Source organism: Sinohyriopsis cumingii, chromosome 4 (genome assembly GCF_028554795.1).
Source record: "Sinohyriopsis cumingii isolate HCF-2022 chromosome 4, ASM2855479v2, whole genome shotgun sequence".
Classification (NCBI taxonomy): Eukaryota; Metazoa; Mollusca; class Bivalvia; order Unionida; family Unionidae; genus Sinohyriopsis; species Sinohyriopsis cumingii.
The window spans coordinates 140,078,363-140,091,317 of NC_142964.1; the positions used below are offsets into that span (position 1 = coordinate 140,078,363).

The window sequence follows — 12,955 nt, forward strand, 5'->3', positions numbered from 1 at the left end:
GGCAACAGGTCAGTTTTTTGTTATCACACCTCTGACAGACAGTGCTACAGGTCAGTTTTTTGTTATCACACCTCTGACAGACAGGTGCTACAGGTCAGTTTTGGCTTGATTGTGGAGTTTGAAAAATTTCTGAAAACATATTTGAAAAGATGTTGCCAGGCTGTGGGATTGTGGGAATATGCCAGAAATGATTGAGAGTCTTGTGACTTTTAAAACCCAGTTGGGATCAGAGGGGTATATTGAATTGATCACTTGATCAGGCATATAGGAAACTTCTACAGTGATTAGTCTATAACAATGGTTTCTTTGGAAAAGTGGGAAACACAAAAAAGATCCTCTATTCAGAATAATAATTGGAAAGAGGATAAGAAGATAATTTACACCAACAGAAAAAAGCCCAGAAAGTGATGCAGAATTTGGCCAACATCTTGGCATGTATAATGAAGCTAATAGCTTTGAAAATTCCCACCACCACCACCACCACCATTTCCCCACCTCCTTTGCCTGATTCTCTCACCATCTGATCTATAGGTACATGTGACGAACCTATAAGAAAATTTCTGGCAGCATCTCTGCTTGTTTTCAAAATTTGTTTGCAAAATGATGAGAATTTAAAATAATTTATTATTCCCCACCACAGCAATATATTGCAGACAACAATGTGCCACTTGCAGTGGCAGATTATGTTTCAGACCTGCATTTTTGGTACTCGCTTACAGCAATACAAATGCAGAAAGATTATTTTCTGCTGATAAAAATTCAAGATCTTTGGGGAAGTTTGAACAACAATACTATCCAGTCTCGAATGAGTGCAGACACAATAATAAATAACACTTACATTACCTTTAAACCCTCTGAAGAATTATTAACAGTAACAAAGACTGCATTAAGTTGTGATTGTATTCCGCTGTCTGTTTGATTTTAAAGACAGAAACTGTATTTTTTTTAATGTCTTTGTCGTTGTGATTATATGAGTGGGTGCATGTATATGTGAGTTGTTGATAGTTGACAGTGCTAAGTCTACCAACAATTTTATTTTGATGAGTATACTAAATGCTGCAGAGAAGAAAGATATGTTATTGTTTTTTATTCAAATTTCTATAGGTTTACATGTGGAGAAAACTTACTTGTAATACTTGGGACCTCAAAACACAAAAAAAAACAGTACTGTCATGAAGGTTGGTCATGTATGCTATTCTTTATTGAAGATATGCACATTATTGTGTATGAAAATAAATTAATACTTCTGAAGTAATCAAAGGCACTTTTTGTAGTTGGTAATTATATACTAGACTAGATATTATAAGAACGCTGACATTAATCACAGGTAAGCAATTACACCTGGGGTTTTCTTTGCACCATTTGTTTTTTCAGGCAGTTGATTTAGAAAATTATAAGAACGTATAGAGTCTGTAAGCAAAACATTGTGTAATTTGGGTAATTTACTTGTGTTTCTTCAATTTCATGCAGAACTTTAATGGGAGCACTTTTGTTGAATTTGGGTGGTGCTCCAGAAGGTCCTGCAGGAACAGGGAAAACAGAAACATCCAAAGATCTGGCTAAAGCTGTGGCAAAACAGGTAAAATTAATGCTCCATCAGTGTTACTTCATCAGATAACGAATATTTTACATCATATATTCGACTAGACAGCGATATCTTACTGATAAGGTTTATAATGAAGTAATTAACCAAAACATTTATGGTAACAGAACTATAGTATTAGCACATGCTACCATCTGTTTGTACTTCCCTACTGATTTTAAAAACAAAAAACATCAAGGATATAAAAGATAAACAAGTCTTAGTCAATTCATTAACTGATTTGTAATTTCTAACCTGATTGGTGCCAAAGTGTCCCTAACACTGTTGAATTATTGTCATTTTAATGCAAATGGAAGCTCCTGATGTAAACAAGCAAACTCAAGCAAGCATTTCCGGTTTCTAGAATAGTTTCTTTCAGTAAAAACTGTATCCTGTATTCCAACATTTGCAATGTCTAGTTTTAATATTTCTAAAACAAATTGTGCAAGGAAATAGGAGGATCTCTTGTATACATGTATTCAAAGAGATATTAATCCAGAATTTACAGAATGATTGCAATTTTCGAAGATGGTCAGCAATAGTCACATCTTTTGCTTGAAAGTATAGACTTGCCCAGACAAATATGGTGACAGTGTTGCTAAAGAAACTCCTGTTCGATTCTAAACATAATTACAGTTTGACAGTGTTTGGGACCCCCTGGTGACAATCAGGTTAGAACTTATAAATCAGTGAATGAAATGACTACGTTTTGTGCATTATTTATAACCCTCACTTTTTTTAATTGGTTGGGGTAAAAGCAAATGGGTTGGTCTGGGAATACTATGCATGAAAGCTGTCTGCTTATTTGCATGCCAGTCCTGTAGAGAATGTAAATTCTTAGCTTTAGTTGAGTTCGATTTATTCCAGCATGAATTATCATACTTCATCTCAGTTACACAGCTTTTATCTCGGAGTCACATTTGCATTTACATTTGGATTAATTTTGTCTCACAGCCATCCAATGAAAAAAGTAAAGTAAACTTAAATTTAAGATAAATAGATTCTGACTTATAAATTGAATAAAGCTTTTTTCAAAACTTGTGTTTAATGGAATTTGACTAATTAAATTGCACTAAATTCTTTCCATGTATAAAATTGAATTACACTGATACTTGAACAGATGTAAGTTAAACAAGACATAACACTGTTTGCTGGCATACAGTGAACATTGTTGACCTGGCTAGACACATTTATTGCTACCTCTCTCATGGAGAAACCAGGAATCCAGAACAATTAATCATTTGAGAAAATAATTTTGGAAATGTTTCCTGAAGTTTAACATTATGGACTTATTTTGTTAACATTTTACTTTTTTATTGCTATTTTATGAGTAACTTTGTATAGCCTCACTGCATACAAAGTTTACCTTCTTCAGCATTGTATTGTAAATCCTGTATGCTTTTATAAAATGTGTTCTTTAATTGATATACTAACAACATTTGAAGACATTAAACATTTATTCTCTAATTTCATATGTTGCAGTTTCATTTTAGGATAGATACAAGTTGTTGTTATTTAATTGTAAAGTGTTTAGTTACTGTTACTCATTAGCTCTCTTTATGTAACATGTAAAGCAATGAGATAATTATACTATGTTACTCATTAGCTCTCTCTCTCTATGTAACATTTAAAGCAATGAGATAATTATACTATGTTACTCATTAGTTCTCTCTATGTAACATGGAAAGCAATGAGATAATTATACTATGTTAGTCATTAGTTCCCTCTGTGTAACATGGAAATCAATGAGATAATTATACTATGTTACTCATTAACTCTCTCTATGTAACATGGAAAGCAATGAGATAATTATACTATGTTACTCATTAACTCTCTCTATGTAACATGTAAAGCAGTGAGATAATTATACTATGTTACTCATTAACTCTATGTAACATGTAAAGCAATGAGATAATTATACTATGTTACTCATTAGATCTCTCTATGTAACATGGAAAGCAATGAGATAATTATACTGTGAGTCTGAGACCTTAAATACTTAAGACAAAATTAGTTCATATTTACAATATTTTTTATTCTCCTTGAAATAGAAGAAAAATAGTCCATAAAGGGACTACAGCTACAGGGAACTCAGCTATAGTATGCTTTATCATAACATGAATTCAGATATAATGCTTCTTTACAGCATCAATTTGGATATAACACACATTGCTGTAGTGTGCTTCATTGCAGCATGAATTCAGATATGATGCACATTCCTGTAGTGTGCTTCATTGCAGCATGAATTCAGACATAATGCACATTGCTGTAGTGTGCTTCTTTACAGCATCAATTTGGATATAACACACATTGCTGTAGTGTGCTTTATCATAACATGAATTCAGATATAATGCACATTGCTGTAGTGTGCTTCATTGCAGCATGAATTCAGATATGATGCACATTGCTGTAGTGTGCTTCATTGCAGCATGAATTCAGATATGATGCACACTGCTGTAGTGTGCTTTTTTACAGCATGGATTCAGATATGATGCACATTGATGTAGTGTGCTTCTTTACAGCATGAATTCAGATATGATGCATATTGCTGTAGTGTGCTTCTTTACAGCATGGATTCAGATCTGATGCACATTGCTGTAGTGTGCTTCATTGCAGCATGAATTCAGATATAATGCACATTGCTGTAGTGTGCTTCTTTACACCATGAATTCAGATATGATGCACATTGTTGTAGTGTGCTTCTTTACAGCATGGATTCCAATATGATGCACATTGCTGTTGTGTGCTTCATTGCAGCATGAATTCAGATATGCACATTGCTATAGTGTGCTTCTTTACAGCATGAATTCAGATATGATGCACATTGCTGTAGTGTGCTTCATTGCAGCATGAATTCAGATGTAATGCACATTGCTGTAGTGTGCTTCATTGCAGCATGAATTCATTGCTGTAGTGTGCTTCATAGCAGCTTGAATTCAGATATAATGCACATTGCTGTAGTGTGCTTCTTTACAGCATGAATTCAGATATGATGTACATTGCTGTAGTGTGCTTCTTTACAGCATGAATTCAGATATGATGAACATTGCTGTAGTGTGCTTCACTGCAGCATGAATTCAGATGTAATGCACATTGCTGTAGTGTGCTTCTTTACAGCATGAATTCAGATCTGATGCACATTGCTGTAGTGTGCTTCAATGCAGCATGAATTCAGATATGATGAACATTGCTGGAGTATGCTTCATTGCAACATGAATTCAGATATAATGCACATTGCTGTAGTGTGCTTCTTTACAGAATGGATTTGGATATAATGCACATTGCTGTAGTGTGCTTCTTTGCAGCATGAATTAGATATAATGCATATTGCTGTAGTGTGTTTCATTGCAGCATGAATTCAGATATGATGCACATTGCTGTAGTGTGCTTCTTTACAGCATGGATTCAGATATAATGCACATTGCTGTAGTGTGCTTCATTGCACATTAATTCAGATATGATGAACATTGCTGTAGTGTGCTTCATTGCAGCATGAACTCAGATATGATGAACATTGCTGTTGTGTGCTTCATTGCAGCATGAATTCAGATGTAATGCACATTGCTGTAATGTGCTTCTTTACAGCATGGATTCAGATGTAATGCACATTGCTGTAGTGTGCTTCATTGCTGCATGAATTCATTGCTGTAGTGTGCTTCTTTACAGCATGGATTTGGATATGATGCACATTGCTGTAGTGTACTTCGATGATTTAGATACATCATATATAACATATAACAAATAGCCATAACTATAGTACTACATGATGTTTAAATATCCAGACTGTATTTTAACATGTATGTTTTGTAGTGTGTGGTATTCAACTGTTCAGATGGACTGGATTACAAGGCCATGGGAAAATTCTTCAAGGGCTTGGCACAGTCTGGGGCTTGGGCATGCTTTGATGAGTTCAACAGAATTGAATTGGAGGTCAGTAGGAGTTATGTTTCTGTACATTGTAATGTTTTGCATTTAAATAATTCGTACAAAATGGTAATCAAGACAAAATATACAAATATCTTGTGTATGATCAGCCTAAGTGTAAAGTTATGTCACATAGTCTGTTTTTGACAAATAAATTCCTAAAGGTGCTAGCTCATAAACTTGGACCCTGTAAAAAACCACTGTACATTGGTAGTGATAAATTACAATGAATTTGGAGTTGCACTAGTTATTTTTTTAGGTAGCCTTATGATATGCCTACTATGAAACTAAGCTTTGAAAGTCTCTGAATATTTTGGCTGATTGGGATGGTAATTTCTTAATATGGGGAGTTTTTAATACCCGTCTGTAGATCATAAATGATTATTCTATTAAGCGGCCAAAGCTTGTTGCATTGGTTTTATTTAACTATTGAGACCATGAGAATATGTATCATTGTTCCATCTAAAAAATGAATTTTATTGCTTAAAAATTACATATTGTACTGTAAGGTAATATTACAGTAAATTAAAGAGGTGTATACCTGATAGAGGATGCTAATCAGTTTGATTGAATTATTTCCCCTTTCCATCCAACTTTCTGTCCATGTTTGTCCAAACAATGTTTCTGTGCACCTGTACAAAAATAACTTTCCCAATACAAAACAACTTTCCAGATGCAAAGCAGTTCTGTATCATCTTTATAAAAGTTTGAAATCTCTTTGTAGATATTGTAGGTATGCAATGATTGGTTGAGCAATATTATAATACAGTATGCAATGTAATTAAGGCTATTCATGTATCTTCCCATGGTAATGGTTTTTCTTCTTTGTATAATCCAGACAAAACCTTGATTTACAAGCCATGTATTAAGCCTATTTCTTGCTGCAGGTGTTGTCTGTGATAGCTCAGCAAGTTCAGACAATTCAGAGAGCCATAGCAGAACAGGTGAAGACATTTGTGTTTGAGGGAACAGAGATTTCTCTCGACCCAACATGTACCATTTTTATCACCATGAATCCTGGCTATGCTGGGAGAGCCGAACTTCCAGACAACCTGAAGGTAATTTTTCATGCAATGAGATCAGTTATATTATAAGCAATATGTGATGTTCACCAGGTTGAAATATTTGTGGGAATGTAATGAAAGATTTTTATTTTTAAAGTGTAGTATGTATGATTGTTATTTTAAAATCATCACCAAAACCTAGATATATTTTTCGGTCTGAACAGCCAGACTGCCAGATTTATTCAAGCTTGAGAAAGTTCACAATTTTACTCAGATTTGCTTCTTTCTTTTAAGGTAGGAATGCATCAACACCATTGTATAGCTTATCAACCATAACATCAACACCACTGTATAGCTTATCAGCCACAACATAAACACCATTGTATAGCTTATCAGCCACAACATAAACACCATTGTATAGCTTATCAGCCACAACATAAACACCATTGTATAGCTTATCAGCCACAACATCAACACTATTATGCAGTTTATCAGCCACAATATCATCATCACTGTATATTTTGTCAGGCATAATATCAACACCATTGTCCACTTTATCAGCCACAATATCAACACTAGCTGTAAACCTGGTGCTAAATTTAGTTTAAGTTAAATCAATTGCATTGTATTTAATGGCAAGTCAAAGAAGTCTATATTACAGTTGCAGTCCCATCCATCTCTGTTGTGTTCTTTTTGTAGCTTGTTTAAATATCATTGTCCATCCATTAAAGAGCTTTTATTTTCCACCTTCAGCTATCAGTTTGCATGTATTCATGCTGTTTCATGGCTAGCGGTTTCCGCTGAGATTTCTGATTTTCCCAGTTCAAAGGTGACTTGCTACATCTTTTTTTTTAAATTGATGTAGAAAAACATAGTTTCACTTGTTGACAGCCCTGTGTGTACAGAAAAAATTGGGTCTCATTGCTTGTATAAGGATCATTTACATCTGCTTATGTTGCTGATGTACATAATAATAGTCATGGATTACATTGTTATTGTTTATTTTAAAAGGTGCTGTTCCGAACAGTTGCTATGATGATTCCAGACTATGCCATGATAGCTGAAATTTCTCTCTACTCCATGGGATTTGTGAATGCTCGGAGTCTATCAACCAAAATTGTAGAAACTTACAGGCTGTGCTCTGAGCAGCTGTCTTCCCAGCACCATTATGACTATGGTATGAGAGCTGTCAAATCAGTACTGACAGCTGCAGGTAATCTCAAGATCAAGTACGCCAAACAGTCTGAAGATGTCCTGGTCCTTAGGTCCATTAATGATGTCAACTTGCCAAAGGTGAGCAGAGGTTAAGAAGAAAAAGATTTGAGCAGAGGCTGAGAGGAAAAAGATCTGAATTTTATTTTCTTCAGTCTTTTACCCGCCCCCACCCCAGTTTGTCAGTGGGGTCAGATAAAGATGTTCTGTTCTTTTTTTAAATGTCAGTCTTTACAGAGTTGTTCAGGAGATATGTACTTTTTGTTGGGGTTTTTTGGTGGTTAAACTTCCTGTTGATAGAGAGGATAATGGAAATATAGTTAGAATAGTTTCAAGGGTTGTAGCATTTGTTCATGGTCATTAATTCCTTTTTCTACAATGTTCTTATATTAACAATGTCTGTTTTTATAAATCTTGTTTGGTTTCCCCTTAAATGCCTGTGAAAAGTTAGGTTAGGACATGGTAAAATTGAAAATTTAATAATTACAATTTTCCCTGAGATTTTGTTTTGTCCAAAGAAATGTCATTTTGTATAATAGTTACTCTTTGTTACACAATTATTGCAGTATTATTTCTTTTTTGTTTTATAGTTTTTATCCCACGACATTCCATTGTTTGAGGGAATCATCTCTGACTTGTTCCCAGGTGTTGTGTTACCCAAACCTGACTATGGGGACCTGGAAACAGCTTTGGTCAGGAATATTGAGAAACAAAATCTTCAGGCCATACCCTGGTTCATAGAAAAAATTATACAGGTATACAAGCCATGACATGGTTGATAGGGAAAATTATACAGGTACACAAGTCATATCCTGGTTGTTTGGAAAATTATACAGGTACACAATCCATACCCTGGTTGTTAGGGAAAATTATATAGGTACACAAGTAATACATTGGTTCACTGAGAAAATTATACAGTTACATGAACCATACCCTGGTTCAGAAAAAATAATATAGATACAAAAGCCATACCCTGTTCAAAGGAAAATTATACAGGTACAGAAGTTATAAAATGGCTCACAGTGAACATTATACAGGTACACAAGTCATACACTGGTTCATAGAAAAAATTATACAAGTACACGTCATAACATGGCTCACATGAATATTTTACAGGTACACAAACCATACCCTAGTTCATAGGAAATGTATACAGGTACACATGTTATAACATGGTTTACAGTGAATATTATACAGGTAAACATGCCATACACTGGTTCATAGAAAAAATTATACAGGTACACAAGTCACGCACTGATTCACAGAGAAAGTTATAGAAGTACAAAGGCATATCATGATTCACAGATTCATTACACAGGTACAAGCCAACCCTAGTAAACAAAAAATTGTACGGATACACAAGCATACCTGGGTTCAGAGAGAAAATAATACAGGTATATAATCCATACTCTTTTTGACAGAAAATTACACAGGTACACAAATCATACCCAATGTTATTGATGTAAATAACTTTTTGCCTTTTTTTGGTTTGAATAAAGCATGACAAGATTTGTTTTGAAGCTTGACAAGTCATTAAAAATATGAAAGTTTATGTGTGTATTTTTTGAAAAATTTGATTCTGACTTTTCTTGTGATATTCAGTTTTATATTGGGGCCTTCATTGTTTTGCAATAATTTGCATGCTGGACACTGTTACCTTGCATCTGAACTGGCATTCTGTTTAAAGTGATTTAGACCAAAGGGTTAGGGGATATGGCAGTAGTGATTCCCATCTCTCCATCGATGAGTTTGTTTCTGCAATATATTTAGTTTTGCTGTGGTCTTCATTTTACCAATATTTATATGTTCCATACCATGGGAAGAGGTCGCATAAGCCTAATCATTTTGGGGCTTTCAAGATCATTGGACCTTTTAAATTGGAATTTTTCTTTTGGCTTGGTAAGTCCATTTTCATTGGTCAAATGTTTTTTGTTGTTGGTCTACACTTGGGCAGAGACAGCTCACTATTGACTATGAGACTGAGAAATTCAAGGTCAAGGTCACTGGAGTGGATATTGTAGTTTGTTTGGTTTCTTCTTGATAACTTGGGTTTCTTGGATCCAATATTCATCAGACTTCATAGGTAGTCTACATTTAGGCAGATTGTCAGGCCAAGAAACTAAAGGTCAAGGTCACCTGATATAAAACTAGAATGTGGGTTCCACATGATGAATACATTTAACTCCATTTTCCCCATGTTGAAATTTTACAAACTTCTTACTAGATTACAGTTCCCTATTGAATATGTGATCAATAGATCAGAGGTCAAGAATGCTGGACTTGACTGAATTCTTGGTTTCTACATAATAACTCAAATTATATGGACACAATTTTCATTAAATGTAATGGGTATACAGTGGGACAACAGCTCCTAATCAGTTTTTGAGTTGATAGGCCTAAGATCAAAATTGTTCACACTGAAATTGTAGTTTTTATTACAGACACACATACAGCATGAAGAGCTTTGCATTTTTTTGGAGTGATCAAAAATTAAAACCTCAGTGGTTTATGCATAGTGATATTAGATCACACCATTACAAATTTAGGTATTTAAGGCAAAATTCATTTCATTTTACTTTTGTAATACCTTTGGTCTTGTTGGTGATCAGTAATTCTTCTGATGGCTAGTTTTGCAGATTGTATTGGCCATGTTCAATAGAAATTTGATAACATGAATCACTTGAAATATTCATTATTACTGGAAGGATTTGCTTAGCTTCACTGAAGAACATTTTCTTGTCAACAACCTCCAGAAACTGAAACAGATTTGAACCAAAGTCTTGGGCCTGTGATCCTTTGAGTTTTCAAAAGCTCAATGTTTATTCCTCAATGTATAAATCTCTTTCAGATTTATGATATGATCATGGTGCGACATGGTCTCATGATTGTTGGGGACCCTCTTGGAGGGAAGACGTCAGCATTTAAGGTTCTGGCAGAGGCCCTTAAGGATCTTCATGCTGAGAAACTCATGGAAGAAAATGCTGTATGTCAGTTTCTGTCTCTCAAGTATAATCTCACTTTTGCTGTCTCTCTCCCTTCTAAACTACCTTTCTACTTGTGTATGTATCTGTTTATTAACATACCTTTACATCATTTATCTCACTGTCTTATCCAAATCATCCAACAGAGTGTATAGTACATTAGTTTGAGAGAGTAACTGGTCTTGTGTATATAAAGACCTAGTTCAGTTTAATTTTACACTGGTTTTTGGCCATTGTTTAACTGAAACTTTTGGTAATGCATTTGAAACCAAGGTTTCTTCAACAGCACCATATTAGCATGGACATCTGTGTGGTATAGAAAAGATTTTAGTACACACACACACAAAATCTCCAATACATGCATAGTTCTCAATTTGGAAAAAGAAGATATAACTTGTTACTTTTAAGTACATAGTTACACTGAATTTTAAAGTAGACAAATAAAACTTTTCTAAATTGTAGCTGGGGAAAAACTAGACAAAAGGTGGGTTTTGTATAATAATTTGATAGAAATGGAATATATATATATATATATATATATATATATATATATATATATATATATATATATATAAAACCAATTATTTTTGTTGCAGTTGTACATCATACAGTAAATAAATTCAGAAACATGAGTGCTAATGTATATTTATATATTTATGCTTTTTTGAGGAAGCAAGATGTGTGTAAGAAGATACGAGTTCTTTCTTGTAATTGTTATCACTTTCTCATTTTCCTCTGCTTTGTTTCTTTATTTCCCGTATTTTTCATCTGTAAAATATAAATATCCCCTAATGTACGTAGTAAATTATTCATACAGTAATCATAATCATATTGCTGATAGGTACTTGGTACACCTCTAGTGTAACTTTGAATTTGTGTATATTTTGTTTCATGTAACCTGTATGCTTGCTACTAATATTATGTTTGTAAACCATGAACTCAAAGCCCATAATCTTGGCACTGTTTGTAAACCATGAACTCAAGGCCCATGGTCTTGGCACTGTTTCATTGCTTGGCATTTAAAAATAATACACATTTCTGCAAAGCATACATATTTCTGAAGAAAATAAATCTCTCTTCTGTGATAGCTTTGCATGAAAATTATGATAATTCAAGAGGAAAAAAGTATCATCATCATGTGAAATTTCTGTTTCTAGGTCGACTACGTTATCATCAACCCTAAAGCTGTAACCATGGGACAGTTGTATGGACGGTTTGACCCTGTTTCTCATGAGTGGACTGATGGTAAGTTTACTGTTGTGTTGATCCAGTATTTAAGTTTAGATTTTGGCTTCTGTCACTTCTCATTCCATATTGTCCAAAAAAAGGGTATGAGACCAGACTGCTGTCTAATTTTAATTATGAGACCACATTGTCCAAAAAAAGGGTATGAGACCAGACTGCTGTCTAATTTTAATTATGAGACCACATTGTTCAGAAAAAGGTAATACCTTGAGCAATGCAAGGAATGTAAGGTTCTTTAAACTCAAACAATTTTTATATCTCCATTGTATTGTTATGCCCCCCACTGCAATAACTGGGGTGGGGCATGTTGTTTTTCAAATTTCCCTTCTCCCTGGACATTCTATAGCATGATAGTATGAAGGTTAGTGAACTTAGAGCTCTGAAATTTTACATTTCATCATGGTCATAAATATTTGAACTGATTAGATTAATATTTATGACTAGTAACAACCACTTGTGGTAGACAAGCGAAGTTTGTTGTGAATGTTTATATACATATGTAGATGACCTGATTAGATTTTCATGTTGCTATAGCTACTTTTCACATTTTTATTCATTTTTAAATTTTGTTGGTCTAAGAAGTTTTTTGGATATGTTTTGTACAAATACAAATCTATTTATTTTTACTATTCCATTGAGTCAAGTTTTTATTATTATTATTATTATTATTATTATTAATCTAGGTGTCTGAATTGTCTGAAATATATTTTTACATGTTTTCAAAATTTTGTAAGGTTAGTATTTCTTGAAAGCCCTATTTCATGATGAGGACAGACATTAAGAACAATATTTTACCCTTTACCTTGCAATGTCTGTTACTGTATAGGTTGTTGATATATGTATGCCTAAGCCACACAGTGCATTTTGCTATGAATAGTATACATGGTACCTCAAAGCCTCAATGTAAATAGGCCTGCCTTTAAGAATTAAAGCAGTGTTCAGTAGTATTTGCTAAGTTCAGCATAAATTTTATCTATTTTACCTTTACTGTACATATCTATTTTCTA

The 12,955-nt window shown here is 33.9% G+C and overlaps 1 protein-coding gene across 1 annotated transcript in view; it reads left to right on the plus strand.

The window, feature by feature from the left end:
• Positions 1 to 12,955, plus strand: part of LOC149802203 (dynein axonemal heavy chain 3-like) — a 281,860-nt gene that overhangs the window by 67,604 nt on the left and 201,301 nt on the right. Inside the window, exons 21-27 of the mRNA XM_089956614.1 lie at positions 1,471 to 1,579; positions 5,393 to 5,512; positions 6,394 to 6,564; positions 7,522 to 7,803; positions 8,313 to 8,477; positions 10,571 to 10,705; positions 11,861 to 11,948. Of these exons, the coding sequence (XP_089812740.1) occupies positions 1,471 to 1,579; positions 5,393 to 5,512; positions 6,394 to 6,564; positions 7,522 to 7,803; positions 8,313 to 8,477; positions 10,571 to 10,705; positions 11,861 to 11,948 (1,070 nt within the window). The remainder of the gene's footprint in view (positions 1 to 1,470; positions 1,580 to 5,392; positions 5,513 to 6,393; positions 6,565 to 7,521; positions 7,804 to 8,312; positions 8,478 to 10,570; positions 10,706 to 11,860; positions 11,949 to 12,955) is intronic.